Below are 17,336 nucleotides of genomic sequence, written 5' to 3' on the forward strand. Positions count from 1 at the left end.
CACTGTCGCGGCCTCTCGTTGCGGAGCACAGGCTCCAGACACGCAGGCTCAGTAGTTGTGGCTCACGGGCCTAGTTGCTCCGCGGCGTGTGGGATCTTCCCAGACCAGGGCTCGAACCCGTGTCCCCTGAATTGGCAGGCGGACTCTCAACCACTGCACCACCAGGGAAGCCCCCTGAGGCTCCTTTTAACCACCATCTACACTAGGGTGGATCTGGGTTCTTAGATGCTAAGGCAGAGAAGCCCTGGATTGGCTCACAGGTTAGGGGCTTTGCAAAACAAGAAGCTTCTTTCCATGTGTCTTTAGCCTAAGAATAGGTCAGTGTCATGGTTGGGTGCTGCCGACAGGTGTGTTTTGTTTGGTTTATGCAACATTTATAAAAACGGGAGCTCAATTGAACAAACCTGGAGGTTTCACAGATTTGGATTTCTGGCTTCTCTTGAAAGGTTTGGAGGATCTGGCAACACTGGGCTCCCAGCCACGTGGCAGCATCTGTCCAGAACTGATCGGCTGTTGTCCCCTTTGCATTCCTGTGCTCTCCAGTTTGCCACAGTCCCCACCCTTCCTTTTGCCCCAACACTGGAAGTCACTTGCCTTTTATCATTATATCTACAGTTTTTCTTTTATACTGGATTCGGTTTACTCATGCCGTATGCCCCAGGGAGGCATTCGAGCTTGCAACTCCCGGATTAGATAAATGTTAGTTCACACTGTCTTCTTTGACTTATTGGATGCCCCGAAGCACTGTCAGAGGGGTGGCTGGGAGAGTCAGCACCCACTGCAGGGTTCCTGGCCCCATCTTGTTTTTCCATTGATGTACTGAAGGGTGAGGCATGGGCCAAACTCTCTGATGCAGAGTCTCTCTGGCTACTTCTCCAGGGTGCTAAGCCTCCCCCTGCAGCCAGGCACAAGGGTTCAGGGGTCAGCAGACCCTTCAGCTTGCAGACTTCCAGCAGCCCATTGGCAGCCCCAGAGGGGGCCACATCCCCAGCCATGAACAAAGTCTCTTTAGTGTGACACCTGTTGACCCTCGTGGAAAGGGATGAGGTGTGAGTCAGCTCAGTCTTGTCCTCCTCAGTTGGCGTGACCCATGGGTAGCCACGGTAAGCAGGCCGGAATCCAGACCGACACCTGGGGGATGGCGGGTCATCTTGAGCAACGGAGTGAGGGCGGCAGTTATGGGAACTGTCCTGTGGCTGCTCCCACCTCCAGGAGCCGATCTCTCCTCCAGAGGAAAGTCGCTGCCTCGCTCCTAAGAGCTCAGGGTCTCTGGGGAGACACGTTCTTTAGTGGATTTGGTTTTTGGAAACAACCAGAAGTAATCTGGAGCTAAGTCCAAGGACTGAAGTGAGCCGAATGAGACCGTTTGTTATTACAAACAAACAAAAATAAACCAAGTTCGGTCATAAAACAACAGATTTTCTTGTTCGATTTGTTAACTGGCTTCTAAGGGAGTATGCAGAGAGGAGTCTTAAAAACTTGGGGCTTTGGCGATGTTGGGTAGAATATGGATGCTTTGAAAGAAAATATACACATGGAACTACCAAGTTTTAGTACATTTGCTTAAAAAATAGACAACTTTCCCCAAGGCAGCAAAGAGGGTCCACCTGTAAATTGGAGATCAGAGGAAGCAGAGAGTGACTGGAAGAAGTGAGAAAGAGCCGGCGGAAACAGATGAGACCCTGTGTGATGCGGAGGGAGGGAAAGAACTATATGGTCTGTTCCCGGAGACGCAGGGTTCCGAGTTTCAGAAGAGCAGGCCCGATTTTGGTTCCTCCCGCTGTAGCTCTGAAGGTTCCGTGGTGCAGCCCAATAAATGCCTTTATTACGGGAGCTTCATGGCCTCTGCCTACACTCAGCATGTCCCAACCCGAGCTCCCCACCCTTTTCCCCCCACGCCCCCCCCAGTCGTCCTCGTCTCAGTTCCTGACAACTGACCACTCTGTCCTTCCACTAGTTCAGGCCAGACACCTGGGGTCATCCTTGACTCCCTCTCCATCAAATTCTGTTGGCTCTACCTTAGCGATCTCCGGACTCTGACCACTTGTCACATGTCTAAACCCACCATCTCTCGCCTGAATTATTGCACCTGCCTAACCATCTCCCTGCCTCCCCCACCTTGCCCCTCTGTGGTCCAGTTCCAACACAGCTGCAAGACTGATTCTTTTCAAAGGGAATCAGAGCATGTGTTTCCTCCGCTCAGAACACTGCAGGGCTCCTCATGTCAGAGAACCAGCCCAGGTCCTTACCTTGACCACAGGGCCCTTGCTTTGGCTGTTCCCTCTGCCTGGAATTCTTGTCCAGACAGGGCCCACTCAGTCCTCAAGTCTGCTCAAAAGACCCCTTAGTAAAGCCCTGACCGTCCCATAAAATCACAACCCTGATGCCCATTACTCCCCCCGGCGCTTCCTGTCCTCTTACCCGGCTCTACTTTCTCTTTTTTCTATAGGATGTATCACCTAATACACAATGTATATTTACTCATTACATTTGCTTATTGTCTATCTCCACCTCCCCACTAGAGGGTCAGCTCCCCGAGGATAGTGATCACTGTTTTTGTTCTCCAGGGTGTCCCAAGGGGCCTGGAACAGTGCCGGGCACACAGAGCCACTGGTGAACGTTTTGCGGAAGAATGAAAATTCCGCCAGGAACACCAGTCTTCAGAGCTATTGTCATCAAATACTGAATGATTCAGAAGTTGTAGAGCCCTGGGGTGTTCAGACTCCCAGGGACTGTGTCTTTGGGTAGCGGGAGAGTGACCAGTGCACAGACACAGAAGGCTGGGAGCCCCCTCCCTGATGTGACAGTCCCTGTCTCCAAGTTCGCACTCCTACAACTGCATGCCAGAGAAATGTGTGATGCGGGGATGAGAATACAGGCCTTGGAGACACATGGAATTCCTGCTCTATGAGTTTAAGAGAGTCTTCCTTTTGGAGGCTCAGTTTCCTCATCTGTAAAATGGGGATAACACCTCCCTCCCATTATATATTTGCCTCTCAGGAGACAAATGGAGGGTTCTGGCAGCCATTAAACAGTCAAAAAAAAAAAAAAAAGTACAGTCTCTTACTTCCTTCTGGCCTGCCCTGGGTGGGATGTCTGAGCAACAAAGATCCTACTGGCATTATGAGTGGTGTGGACATGTGGGCAGGGAGGTGATAAAAGATGCCCAGGGCCAACCTCACCCACATCATTGCCTCGTTAAGGCCAGGACTCAGTGTCCACCTCTCATCTCCTCTTACCTGGCTCCACCGTCAAGGCTTTCTGAGAGGCTGAACGACTTGCTCTGCAAGCAGGACTCCTGGGCTGGGGCTCCTGCCTGGCCCAGCACCTCCTCACCTGTGCAAGTGCCCCTGAGCAAATGCCAGCCCCTCTCTGGGACTACACTTCTCTAGAAGTACAAGGCTTGGGGGGAAGTGAGAACTTGGCTCCTTCCTTTCTGGCAGTGTCTGCCAAGGTCACTTCCTAGCTGCCCTGAAAGCCCCTTCTGTGATCTTCCAGGGAGCAACCTGCTCCCCCTCTAGTCTTGGCCCCGGGCCTCAGGTTGGGTGCTTCGTTCTGCCGCGGTTGGCGCTGTTCTCGCCCAGGGACAGTCCTCAGTTCTTCCTCAGTGTAGGAAGCTGTTAAAACCATCAGTCCCTCCCTCCTTTACCTGGCTCCTTCCTTCCGCCCTCTCTGCTCTCCTTCTCCCTCTCTCCCCTCCCTCCATCTCTCTGTCCCTCCCTCCGTTCTTCTCCTTGTCCCAGATGCAGCCCCCAGAAGAAAGAGCAGGGGCAGGCCAACGTGAGAGCTGTGGCCTGGGCAACGGGGCAAAGCTTTGGGGAGGAGGTGGGGCGCAAGCTAGGCCTGGACCCGAGGGAGGACTCTGCTGGGGGCTCCCTGGGAGGATGGTAATCCCATGGTGGCGGGGATGGACGGAGCTGTGCAGGGGAGTCCAGATGGGGCCAGGATGAGAGGGGCTGGGGTGAGGGCTCACCTGTGGTTGAGGCAGCAATAAGTGATGGGATTGTACACGGTGGAGCTCATGGCCATCCAGAAGAGCGCCAGGTAGACCTGCTGGATGAACTTGTGGCAGTAGATGTCCTCCTGGAAGCCGCCCAGGATGAAGTAGAGGTGGTAGGGCAGCCAGCAGATGGCAAATGTCACCACCACCAGCACCATGGTCTTCACAAACTGGTCCAGGAGAGACTCAGGTCACTCCTCAGCCTGGAAGCCCCAAGCCCCAGTTTTCCCGAGGGGAAGCACGAGGCACGTCTCATGCCAGCCTGAGAAGCCCTCAGTAAGCAGGCCCTGTCTACCTCCACAGGCTCAGGCCGGTAGAGCTTCTGCTACCCAGACACTCCTGGGCCTTCCACCTCGGGGCTTTTGCTCAGGCTGCTCTCTCTGTTCACACTGCTGTCTTTCCTTTGAAGTCCTCACTCCTCAAACCCCAGCTCGGTGGCCACCTCCTCTAAAAGGTGGATCCCCCTTAGAGCAGAGCAGCTCCCCTCCCTGGAGAGTGGATGAGCTCTCGTTCCTAACCCCATCCTTAGAGGAGACCATGCCTGCTATGGGTTCCGAGGTCTCCCTCTCCCTGCAATCTGTGTCTGCCACAGCCCAAAGACCAAAGCAAGTCCGCCCGCCCGGTAAGAAGGAATGAATGTTCTGGCCAGGGACTTGGGACAAGGGCAAGTTACAGGTGGAGTCTATCCTCCGCGGCGCCCTCTAGGGGACGTGCCCGGAATGGCTGATCCCGAGGCGGGGCCAAACTTCCGGCCCCGCTCCCGGAGTTCACCTTCTCGGCCTGCAGGTGGCGCAAGTTGGCGCCATGCACCTCGTACCCTGGGACAGTGCGTCTCCAGAGCGTGAGACCGATGACACTGTAGGCGACGAACATCACCACGAGAGGCAGGAAGTAAATGAGGGCGATCACCTCGAGGTGGTACCTGGAAGGAGAGTCAAGGGACTGGGCACGGGGCGACCTGGGGGCGACTCCAGCATCCGCCAGCACTCAATCCCCAGGACCTTGCTGACGCCCCTGAGCTGTCCCTGGCGGGCTACCCTGGGCCACCTCCCAAGGGCTTGGTTTGAAAAAAAAAAAAAAAAGTAAAAAAAAAAAAGAAGGGCAGACTGGCTAGCACATGTGCCCAATGAGAGTTTCCCCTGCTGCAAAAGGGACACCTGTGTTAGCTCTGAGTCCTTCCAAGTGACAGACAAGTTACCAAACAAGGAAATAAATAGGAACGAAAAAGTTAACCAAGTAATACATTTGTTTTAAATTTAAAATGCCGTTAAGCACAAAGGAGGAAGTAAAATTATGTATCTCACCCCCACCACTGTTAATGGTTTGGAATATTTCTTCCAGAATCATGTAATATATGTGTATATGTATATGCAAATATGTATTAGATAGATTATGTGTATCTTCTATATCTGCATCTGTCAGTCTAGATAGATTTCCTAGAGTTGATATGGTTCTATCCTGCACCAACATCCCTAGCAGGGAAGGGGCAGTGGAGACAGGCCACACTGTACGTGCTAGTGGAGCATCTCTTCCTGACTATGAGCATTTGGTTGGGAACATGGCTCACATCTGCAGATACTCTTTCACACCACCTGTGAGCAAGTGGCCCGGAGCACCATTGATGGCGCTCATCCAGTCCCCGTGGAGGACACCCGGGGCTGTGTTGAGGCCTTCTCATTTCCTTTTGGAAAGATGCGTGCTGCCCATTCTGGTTTCTGAGCGATGCTGTAGCCTCTCTCTGACAAGGCCCAGGCAGGAGCATCCGGTGAATGGACCCAAGACCCTGGCCCTGTCATGTGACCTTTTTCTAGGAGAACAGAGGTGTACCCAAGCCCCTCCTTTCCTCCCCGTGTGCCAGCCTTGCTGGGTCCCTTTCAAGAGGTACTGACACCTGGAGGGAGGGGAAGACATTAGCAAATGTCTTCCCTAAAGCCTGAGTTTAGAATTCAGCTTGCTTACTCTTTTGGCAAGCATGCTAATTACAAAAGGTTTGGGGGCTCCTAGACTCCCCGATCATCATCTGTCCTACTGTGGAGCAGGTGAGGGCGGAGCAGCAGCCAAGTGCCAGGCCCTTGTACCTTACCTTCATTGTGACGTCGCAGAGTGTCTGAGATAGATAGACCTTGAGGATCAGCAGGGCCACCTGTCTCAGCACCCAGAGCGGGAAAATGAGGCTCATAGGGGCACAGGAAGTCTGTGTCCTGTGAAACAGCTCTATACGGACTTAACACACAAATGATTTGCCTTCCACTGAGGGTCAGCCCTGTGGAGTCGGAAGAACTGGGTTCTTGCCTAGCCTCTAATTTAAAGCATGACCTTGGGCAAGTCAGATCTCTCCCTCAGTCTGTTTCCCCATTTGTAAAACAAGGAGTTAATCTCTACCATCCTTCCCAAGTATGAGTGACGCCTTTCTGTTGCCTCATTCTTTCGTGGGTCGGTTCAGGATAGGAATTCACTCTGGGCTAGGTTCCCACACAAAAGGGAGTGCCAAGGAGCTTTGGGAACCATCTTCCAGGGCCTGCCAGAATCTCATAGCCTGGACTGCCTTTTTTGTATTTTGATTTGGGGAGCGCATGTGCATTTTCCTAGATTCCTACACACACAGGATGTGAGCCTGTACGGATGGAGCCCCCAGTCTAAATCTCGGAAGCTCCCCAACCCAAGAACAAATAATATATTCTTACACACGAGAAACCAGGCTTTCCCCCAAATCCTCTCAGAATTCGAAGTAGCACCAAAGTATAGCCTTCCTAGCCCACCTCTGCCCTCCTGTTTTCCCCTGTTGCCTGGAGCAGAGTCGGAAATCACCATCCCCAGAAAGGTGGTGGTTGGTACCCTAAATTCTTACTGGTCCGCACCTCAGAGAGAAAAGCTCAGTTAAGGTGGAGAAACACCGCCCCGCAGTGGCCAGTCAGGAAATGTTCTGCTCTCCGCCCCTTCCCAAAGCCAAGAAGGGGGGCGGGTCCCTACGTAGACTCCGCCCCTGGAGCCGTGAGTCCTGAGAGCGTGGGCTACGGAACGAGGGCAGACACGCAGGGCAGCAGTTTCCCGGGAAACTCAGCAGTTGCCAGGAACAGCCTTCTCAGAGGAATGGCGCCTTCCCCGAAGGCCGCAGCGTGGCGCTCTTCTGTCTGGTGCTCGGGACGGGAGGAGACCAGGTAGGGGCGGGCGTTGGGGGAGGAGTGTTAAAGGAGGCGGGAGAGGGAGTTGAGCTGTCGCTGTGCTCTGGCGGCTCTGGGCTCAGAGCGTGCACATCCTCAGGCTTGGGGCAGCTGGGCTTTTCTTGGACTAAATCTGCCAGGTTTGTTTTCGTTTGTTCCCCGTTTAAACTGCCACCTACTGGGTGCCGGTTCTGTGCCAGGCACCGTGCTAAGTTGCGTCAGGTACATTTTCTCTTCTGTGTTCGCAACAACCCCTGAGCAAGGTTCTCTTACTAATCCCCTTTAAGAGAGAAGGAGCCAAAGGGTCAGAGAGGTTAAGTGACTACAAAGGGTCCTCGGCCAGCAGGGGACAGCGCAGGACTCCAACTACTGTCTCCAGAACCTCAACCAATTCTTTATCCTCTACTACCAACCCCCGCCCCCTCCCCCGCGGTGCTTGGGGATGACAAAGCCACACCCGCTGTGAGAACTGGGCAAACTGACTCCCAGAAAGGGAAAGGACTTACCCAGTGTCCCACAGCAGCTGCACCACGCCTGAGTTCTGTTTTCTCCCCCATCCCCCAGCCCACGGTGCCTGCCTCAGGTCAAGTCCACTCCAGGCTCCTCCTGAAAACATCCCAGGCTCTGGCACCTGCCCTTTCTTTCTGTCTCGGTACCCTGACATGTCCCTTATTTAAGTAAGAGTGGTGAGGAGATTGGGCTCTGAAGCAGGACTGCCTGGATTTAAATCTTCGATTTACCACTTACTAGCTGTGTGGTCTTAGGCACATTACTTAGTTTTTTTTTAGTGCCTCAGTTTCCTCATCTGAAAAATGGGAATAATAATACATACATACCCATATTGTCAGGAGGATCCAATGGGTTCATATATGTAAAGTACTTAGACCAAACCTGACATATAGTAAGTGCTACTTTTAGTTGATACTGTACTCACATAATCCCCAGTTCACTCACAGACACATGTGCACACCCACGCATACACACTGCACATGTGTACGTGCACATATGTGCATGCACGCGTGCACACACACACCATGCTCCCCCACCCCCAGGCCTTACAAAAGGTGCATCTTGCCGCTGCTGTCTTCGGGCCAGGCCACCACGCACTTGGTGGTACCCCGGTCCATGGTGATGGGGCAGTAGAAGCAGTGGGGGAAGGCGAGGGCCGGGGCCACCGGCCAGATGCCAGCAATTACTGCTCTGGTACTGGGGACCGAGAGCCGTGGCTGGAAGGGGTGGACGATGGCCATGTACCTGTGAGCAGAGGGCGGTGTGAGTGGTGGGTGCCCTCCCGTCAGACCAGCCCAGATTCGCTAGTCCCATTCCCCGCACCCTGGCTGACCACCTGCAGAGAGCCAGCTGGGCTGGTGCTCTCCCACAGCCATGTGGGACACTAGCACCCTACACGCCAGCCCACCCCACCCCGTTCCACCACATGGCCTCCCTCTGAGCGCGGATGTGCTCTCGATGGCCACAAGAGGGCGGTGTGGTGACACCGGCAGTCCATCTGGGGCCTTGTCCTGAAGCTCAGCCCTGCCGAGTTCCCCAGCCACACAGCCTGTCTTCTGTTCAGAAACCTTAACAGAGCCCAACGGTCTCCTGGACGAAGCCCAAAGCAGCTGCCCACCAGCTTTCTGCCGTGGAGGAACTGCTCTACATACACCGAGACGGCTTTGGTCCTAGATGACCCCCGGGCCTTCCTCCCTGGGATTAATCTGAACCCTGAGACCAGGCCAGAACGATAGGATGCAGCTCAAATCCCACTCTCACAATAGAGCTGATCCTGACGCCCATCTAACACTACGACCTGCCCTACCCCAGCACACACACCCTAGTGCCTCGGATGCCCTTCCTGATATTTTTCCATAGCACTCATGACCTCAAAATACAACATATCATTTATTTAGTCTTGTGTTTTTTATTTAAATTCTCACTAGGGCAGGCATCTTTGTCTGTTTCTTCCCCCAGTGCCCAGAACAGTATCTGTACATAGTAGGCATTGAACATAAGAATGAATGAAGAAATGAATGGATGAGTCACCATTATTACCATCCTGACCTGAGCCACCATCCTTCCTCACCTGGGTTATTATTCAGTGTCCTCCTGCCTGGTCTCCTGGCTCCCAGCCTGCCCTCTACAGTCCGTACTACCCACCTTCCACCCAGCCTTTAAAATGGAAGTTCCATGAGACCATGATTCCGGGACTCTTTTCCCACTGGTGTTTGTTCCCCAGTGCCTGAAACAGTGCCTCAAATACCTGAGTGAATGAAAAGAAAGTCTTAGGGGACTTTCAGATCTGCCGACTGATCACTCCTCCATCCCTCCTGCCCCCACCCCATCCCCGTCAGAACGTCACAGTCTGCAGCCCCAGAGAGCAGCATCAGGGAAGTAACTGGCCCCATCTTAATTATATAGTAACTGCGTGCAGTGTTGAAATATCCCCTCATATAATATATCTAGGAATAGGATGACAATATAAGCAATTCCCTTTCAGTAAAACAAAGATCAACTCCAGAGAAGAACACCTCAGAAGGTCCCTAAAACACCGTTGGTCTTCCCCTGTAGCCTTGAACAGCCGTCTAGTGCAAAGTTCTTCCTTGTGTCTAACCTGAACCTTACTTGCTTCGGTTCCACAGTCCCCTGTCTTCCAGATGCATAGTTTAGGATCATGATCAGGTTAGGAGGCAACTAATTCACTGGGTTCTACCCTTAACTTGCTGTGTGACTGTGGGCAAGTTACCAGCCCTGTGTGAACCCAGAAAAGCGAGCCGACTCCCCGCAGCTGCCCCCTCTTGCCTGTCGGCGGCGATGGTGGTCATGGAGTAGATGCTGACAAACATGGCTGTGATGGGGAAGAGGTTCTGGAAGTAGCAGAAGGCACGGCCAAAGTACCAGATGTTGTGGCTGGCGTAGACGAAGTTGAAGGCGGCATTGAAGGCGGCCATGCAGAGGTCGGCCAGGGCCGTGTCGACAGTGAAGTAGTTGGTGACCGTGCGCATCCTCCAATGGGCCAGGATTATCCAGATAACCGCAGCCTTGCCCATCACAGCCACCAGCACCGGGGCCAGGTAGGCTGCTGCCCACAATGCCAGATGCCAGCGAGGCATGGAGAAGGCTGTGGTGCCCATGGTGTTGCTCTCAAGGCCAGATGAGATGTTGGTGTCAGTCACCATGGCACAGGCTCCCATGGCTGCCTCTGGGTCTGGGACAACAGTCTAGCTCCTTGGCTCCTTCCAGGCCCTGGTGCCCTGCCGGATATGCTGTAGAAGACAAATCCTTTCTGGTGCATGAGTGTGGGGGAGCGAGGGAAGCACTCCTGTGCAAAGCCAGGCACATCTGGGGAGCTGGGGGGCACTCCCAAGTCTCAAGCAAAGATGAGTTAGGCTGAGCAGAGAGCCGGGTCCAGAGCCGTTGGCATTTTACATTTCCATGTCCTGGCCAGAGTTCTCCAATGTCATGTGGACATCTAGAATCCAAGACATGCTTTCAGAGCAAGAAACATCCTTATAAATCATCAGTCAACCCCTTCACTGCAGAAATGGAAAAACAGATTCCAAGAGGGGACCAGCCCAGGTCACACAGTACGTTGGTGATAAAGCCAGGACTCAAACCCAGGTCCCTCCTAATGCAATTCAGGGAACATTCTGGATCAGATGCACACACAGCAGCCGTCTTTGGATTCCATAGGTCAACTGCACAGCAGGCTCTCTCTCCAGGCGTTGGGGTGCAGGCAGGGCTGCCAGCCCGAGGTTGCTGCCCTGCTGCTCTCCGGGCAGGGCGTGCTGGGTGGTGAGGGCCTTGGCGGAGGTGTTTTCTGCTCACGAGGTAGGGCTGCCTTCTGCCCTTCGTCCCACCCCTGCGTGGAGGGCCCGGCCTTGTATCTTGAGGGAAGATTTAGGACTGGCTGCTGAGGCAGGGAGAGACCCAGGGGAAATGGGAGGTGGCAGCGGTGGGGCCAGGCACGCGGGGCACAGCCCTTGGTAGGGTGTTTGCATTCAGCGGCATCTAGAATGTGATTAGGGGCACGGGCTTGGGAGCCCCAGGGACTCCAGGCAAGTCTTTTCACCTTTCCCAGGTTCGACTTTCCCATCTGAAAACAATAGGAACAGTACGGTGCCCATCTCACAAGATATTGGTGAGTTTTAATGAGATAACGTACGTAAAGTCTATTTAGCACAGGAGCTGGCAGGTAAAAAAAACATGTCAAGGAGTTGTAGCCCTGCGGGAGGCCCCCAGACAGCTCAGGGCTCTGCTGGCCGAGGCAGGACGCAAAGCATTTCTAACACGTTCTCAGGTGATTCTGGTGCTGCTGGTCCAGGGACCTCACTTTGAGAACCACTGTCTCAAAGGGCAAGGACAAGGGCAGGGCTCGCTGCCTCTTCTGTGAGCTCCAAAAAACCCCGAGGGGCTGCCCACAGACTCTACTCTTGGTCATTGACTGTGTGCATGTGTGTCGGGTGCTGCCTGAAGCTGCAATGCTGTGTCTGAGTGATTGTGTGTGTGACAGACGTGTGTAAGCACACACACACTCGTGCACCTGTGCACGGGCCCTGTGCTGGGCAGGCTCAGAAGGGCAGGGCGTGTCCCTCGTTAAAGCCGAGGAGGGCTTCTCAGTCACCAGCATTGGTGGCCCTGCTGGGCTGCTGGGCTAAGTGTGTGCTTGGTCTCCTGGGAAGCCAGCCCCGTTCCTTGAGGAGGGGCTGCTTGCAGGGGCCCCTGCTCCTCCCGTGGGTATGTGTACCGTGGGGCCCCGGGCCTCGCCTCGCCCAGAGTCAGCTTCAGACACAACTGGCTCCAGCCCTGGCCAGGCCGTGGGGCAGAGGCCTGTTCCTTGTCTGGATCGGGCCACCGGCCTCTGTTTGGATGTCTGCCCTTTGCTGAAGGGCCTCTGCCTTTGATGCCTTTTGGTAGCAGCGGTAGCCACTCAACTTTAGGGCTTGTTTGTCTCATGCTCCACTGACCAGTGTTTTGGAGGTAGAATGTATAGAAATAAGGATGTAACCGCAAGGCAGTCTTCTCTGTTTGCAGTTCTGCCTCCTACTCCAGGCAGCCAGAATTTGTTGAGTTTCAGGTGCAAGCCCAGTGCAGGGCTGGGACACCCAAGACTGTGTCACCTGCCCGAGAAGCCCCAAATAGCACCCTTTCTTCCTCCCCCCAGCGTCCCGCCACCTCCACTGTGTATATGAGGATTATGTTTTGGAGCTGTGGAATCCAAGAGTTTTATTTCCCCCTTAAATCATGTGCTCGCGCGGCTTTCCAACTATGTGCTTGTGGCCTCGTGGAAGGAGAGGGTGGGGGCCGCCCCGCCCCGGACAAAGGGTTTACCAATCAGCCTTGCAGCTCAGAGCTGGCCTGCTGAGTTCATCGCTAAACAATGTCCTTGAAGGCTGCTCTTTGTCAAAACAGAAAAACATTCTAAATTCCTTTAGCTCCTGTGGACGCGTCAACAGTCTAGTTTGCTCTTCGAGCGTGTATGGGGGAAGTTCCCTCCGCCAGGAAGTGGAGGGGAAGGCCGCCCGTGGGTTCTGGCTGGCTGGGCTGAGGTGATGGCGCAGGTTGGGTACCCTTGGGAGATGACTCTGGTTCAGACTTTAGAGTGCAGGATGTTTATTAAGGAGCGCATGGGATCAACCCCTGGCGAAGGGAGGGGAAAGAAGCAGGTGTGGGCGGAAGGGGAAGTTGAGCGGTGATGGTGAGACAGCGGCCTTGGACAGCCCCGGGTTGACTCACTCTGAGCTAGAATGGCCTGTTAGAGTTACCCTCATGGTTTGTGCCATTGTGGTCTTGAAGCGAGCATCCTGGAGACCAGAGTCGGAAGTGATCTGTGTGTTTCAGGGAGTTTGGAGGAGAAGAAGGTGGGAGCTGCTGCAGGGATGAGGGAAGGGAGGGAAAAGGGGCTCCGGGAAGCGTTGTGGCCTGGGTGCCCCTCAGCAGTGTCCCAGAGATGCCTTTGGAAGTCGCCTGACCGTGTCTCTGGCTGGGCTTGGGCCCTTGGTCCTGGCTTCGGCGGGTCACATGCAGCTGTGGGTCATCTAGTCACCACGAAGTTCACAGGGCTGTGGGCAAAATGAGGGTGAGGACAACGCACTGAGCTTTTTATTCCGGGGAGTGAATCCCGTTGGAAGGCTCAGCCTTCATTCTGAGACTATGCCCTTCTTGCTCTTTGGGTTAAAGTGTCCTTCCTGTCATGAAATAATGGTGACGGCAGATGGTAGCTGTGTTCCTGGTTTTTCTTTTTCTCTAATATTTCTTACTCAGTGGAATAACATTCTGGTGAGCTGTGTGGTTCCTTCAATTAGGTTTATGATATTTTATTGGTCTGTGAAATTCAGAGACTCAGGAGCCCTGATCTAGTTCCTCATTTGGAGAAGAGAGGGGGAGCCCCCGAGAGGGGAAGGCTTGCCCTGGGTCCTCTGGCCCTGGAGGGGGGCCGCTTCCTGAGGGCTTCCCTCGTTCTGCACTGGCCTGTCTGCCTCTGCTCGCTTGAGGCCCATCAAACCCACCTCCCGGTTACTTCCCTGTCACACAGGCAGGGAGCTCCTCAGGACCTGGGTTGTGTCTTATTTATGTCTGGTGTCTAGGAGAGTAGTCAGTATATCAGGTGCACTATAAATGTTGATTGAATCAAAATGTTGATGAATAAAATTTAAAATATGACTCAGGGGTGAGGGATGATAAATTATATATATAACATGTATCATCTATCTATAATATATATATCTGAAAGCCTTATACTAATGGCACTGGCACTAATGGTGGGATTTTCGGGAACTTTGAGTGGGCAGGGCAGTATAAAGCCTGGTACATGGCACACAGTAGGTGCTCAGTAAATGCCAGATGAATAAATGAATAACAAATAATGAATAAAGTTTAAAACATCACCCTGTCAGGGATGATGGGAGTAGCATTCTTATTTTCACAGAATCTAAAGCTTAAACTAAAAGAACATGTCCATGTAGGTCGGGCAGAGCTTTTAGAGGATGTTAGGGTCTCCGCAGCATTCCAGGATTTATTCCTCACAGATAGCCCCCCCACCCCGCGCCTTGTCCACAGACTAGAGGGTCCCAGGCTGGCGCCTTTAGCAGATGGGCTCTGGGCCCTCCACCCGCTGGCCCAGAGTCTGGGACTTCAGCTGGGAGAGGGAGAGTTGCCGTCTGCCAAGAGCATGGGCTGCAGCTGACACCTTTTTTAAACACTGTGAGTGTGCTGGGGCAGTGCCTCCCCCTGAAAGCCTGAAGTTTAGCTGGAGAAGAGAGGCCGCGAGTGTTTACATCTGCTGTAGTCCTGGTGTACACAGAGCTCAGAAGCTCTTAACACAAAACGGGTTCGTTTCTCCACATCAGGCTTCTGCAAAATCTGCCCATCTATGGCAGGCAGAGGAGGAACTGGGTGCGGCTTGCCCTAGGAGGGGACACCCTAACACCTGCTTGCTGGTTGCATGACTGGGGTCATCCCAGAGGCAGCCTGGGTGTTGCAGGCAGAGGGGACTTGGTGTCTGCCCCAGGTGCTGGCAAATGCGGCAGCAAGTGCTGTGGCGAGGAAAGGGGGGATGAGGTAAGGAAAGGGGGGGTGGCAAAGGGTCAGCGCTTCTGAAAGGGCTGAGTCTTGGGCCCTGCAGCGGGTCTCTCGACTGGGCAGGTGGTCTGATGGTCAGCCCAGAGTTAGGAGAAAATGTCATGTCTCTACCTTCATGAAGCTCCCAGCCAAGTTGGGGAGCCGGGTCCTGGAATAGCAGAGAGAACTCACTACCCCCTGTATTATCTGTCCCCCTCCACTCCATCCTCTGCCACCATATGATCTTTTAAAAACACAAATCTACCATGCATTTCCTGCTTGAAACCCTTCAATGACTTCCCATTGCTCTCTGGGTTAAGAGAAAAATAGCCCTATTCCTTTACCAGGTGTGACTGCTAACTCTCCCTCAGGACCACTTTCCCCTTGTTTCTTTTAGCAGTAGAACCTCCCCAGATGTTACCTGTCACCCGGCTGCCCAGCTAAGGACTACCTTTCCAAGCCTCCCTTCCAACCCAGGTGTGGTCACATGATTAAGATCTGGCCCATAGGATGTGGGCAGGAGCGATTTATATGTGTATACGGACAACTTCAAGGTCTCGTTTTTTTTTTTTTATTTATTTTTAATTAAAGTATAGTTGAGGGCTTCCCTGGTGGCGCAGTGGCTGAGAGTCCGCCTGCTGTTGCAGGGGACATGGGTTCGCTCCCCGGTCTGGGAAGATCCCACATGCCGTGGAGCGGCTGGGCCCGTGAGCCATGGCCGCTGAGCCTGCGCGTCCGGAGCCTGTGCTCCGCAACGGGCCCTCGAGGCCACAACAGTGAGAGGCCCGCGTACCGCTAAAAAAAAAAAAAAAAAAAAAAAAAAAAGTATAGTTGAGTTACAATGTTGTGTTAATTACTGCTGTACAGCAAAGTGACTCAGTTATACATATATATATACATTCTTTTTCATATTCTTTTACATTATGGTTTATCACAGGATATTGAATATAGTTCCCTGTGCTATACAGTAGGAACCTTGTTGTTTATCCATTCTATATATACCAATTTGCATCTGCTAATTCAAAACTCCCAATCCATCCCTCTCCCACTCCTCTCCCCCTTGGCAACCACCAGTCTATTCTGTATGTCCCTGATTCTGTTTCTGTTTCATAGATAGGTTAATTTGTGTCATATTTTAGATTTCACATATAAGTGACATCATATGGTATTTGTCTTTCTCTTTCTGACTTCACTTAGTAAGATAATCTCTAGTTGCATCCATGTTGCTGCAAATGGCATTATTTCGTTCTTCTTTATGGCTGAGTAGTATTCCATTGTATATATGTACCGCATCTTCTTTATCCATTCATCTGGGGTTCTTTTTGTTTTTTTGCTATTTTTAAAAAATTTATTTGTTTATTTATTTATTTATTTTTGGCTGCGTTGGGTCTTCATTGCTGCACGCGGGCTTTCTCTAGTTGCAGCGAGCGGGGGCTACTCTTTGTTGTGGTGCGCGGGCTTCTCATTGTGGTGGCTTCTCTTGCTGCGGAGCACAGTGTCTAGGTGCGCGGGATTCAGTAGTCGTGGCTTGTGGGCTCTAGAACACAGGGTCAGTAGTTGTGGCCTAGGGGCTTAATTGCTCCACGGCACGTGGGACCTTCCCAGATCAGGGCTCAAACTCGTGTCCCCTGCTTTGGCAGGCGGATTCTTAACCACTGCGCCACCAGGGAAGCCACATTCATCTGTAGATGGACATTTAGCTTGTTTCCATGTCTTGGCTATTGTGAATAGTGCTACTATGAACATAGGGGTGCATGTATCTTTTTGAATTATACTTTTGTCTGGATATATGCCCAGGAGTGGGATTGCTGCATCATATGGTAATTCTACTTTTAGTTTTCTGAGAAACCCGCATACTGTTTTCCATAGTGGCCACACCAACTTACATTCCCACAGTGTAGGAGGGTTCCCTTTTCTTCATACCCTCTCCAGCATTTGTTATTTGTAGACTTTTTAAGGATGGTCATTCTGAAGGTCTCATCTTTAAAGAGGCAGCTGGTTGCCTTTCACTTCCACTCCCCTCTTCCCACTGCCTGGAAAATGGCAACAACAGGAGCTGCCATCTTGAATCCAGAGAGGGCAGCCCTGTCTTATGGCTGGCAGAGCCCAGGGCTGTTACATGAAAAAGGAAAAGAAAAGAAAACAAACTTCTTTCTTACCTAAGGCACTGCATGTTGGGCTCTATTATAGCACTTAACCCTTCATAATACAGTATCCTTCAAGAACTTCCTTGGTGCTCACTCAGGTTAACTGTCTTTGTTCTATGCTCCAGTAGTATTTCTGTGCTTTCCTTCTTGTTAACACCCTGACCCATCACATCTGTTCAGAGTGGGTTTTCTCTGCTAAGCTAAGAAGTTCATGAGGCCAGGAATCATGTCTGTCTTGATTATGGCCATATCTTCCCTTCCCTCCATTGTGATGGGCACATTGTATATGCTCAAGGGTATTTGCTGATTAAGTAAGTGAATGAATACAGTGAAACAACTTGGGTGTAATATTAGGAATACTTTTTGCTATAAGCAACAGTGACTTAAACAAATGGGGGCTTATTTTTCTCACATAACCAGAAGTCTGGAGGTCAGTGATTCCATGCTAAACAGCTCAATGGTTTCAAAGCTCTT

General features: G+C 52.4%; 1 protein-coding gene across 1 annotated transcript; it reads right to left on the minus strand.

The window, feature by feature from the left end:
• Nucleotides 1–883: 883 nt before the first annotated feature.
• On the minus strand, nucleotides 884–10,349 carry TACR2 (tachykinin receptor 2). The gene is made up of 6 exons (XM_060126945.1): nucleotides 9,958–10,349; nucleotides 8,221–8,415; nucleotides 4,772–4,922; nucleotides 3,974–4,170; nucleotides 948–1,131; nucleotides 884–895 (listed from the first exon to the last, which is right to left on the minus strand). The coding sequence occupies exons 1-6, from the start codon at nucleotides 10,347–10,349 to the stop codon at nucleotides 884–886; spliced, it is 1,131 nt and encodes a 376-aa protein (XP_059982928.1).
• Between the last annotated feature and the right edge of the window lie 6,987 nt (nucleotides 10,350–17,336).

Source organism: Lagenorhynchus albirostris, chromosome 16, assembly GCF_949774975.1.
Source record: "Lagenorhynchus albirostris chromosome 16, mLagAlb1.1, whole genome shotgun sequence".
Taxonomy (NCBI): domain Eukaryota; kingdom Metazoa; phylum Chordata; class Mammalia; order Artiodactyla; family Delphinidae; genus Lagenorhynchus; species Lagenorhynchus albirostris.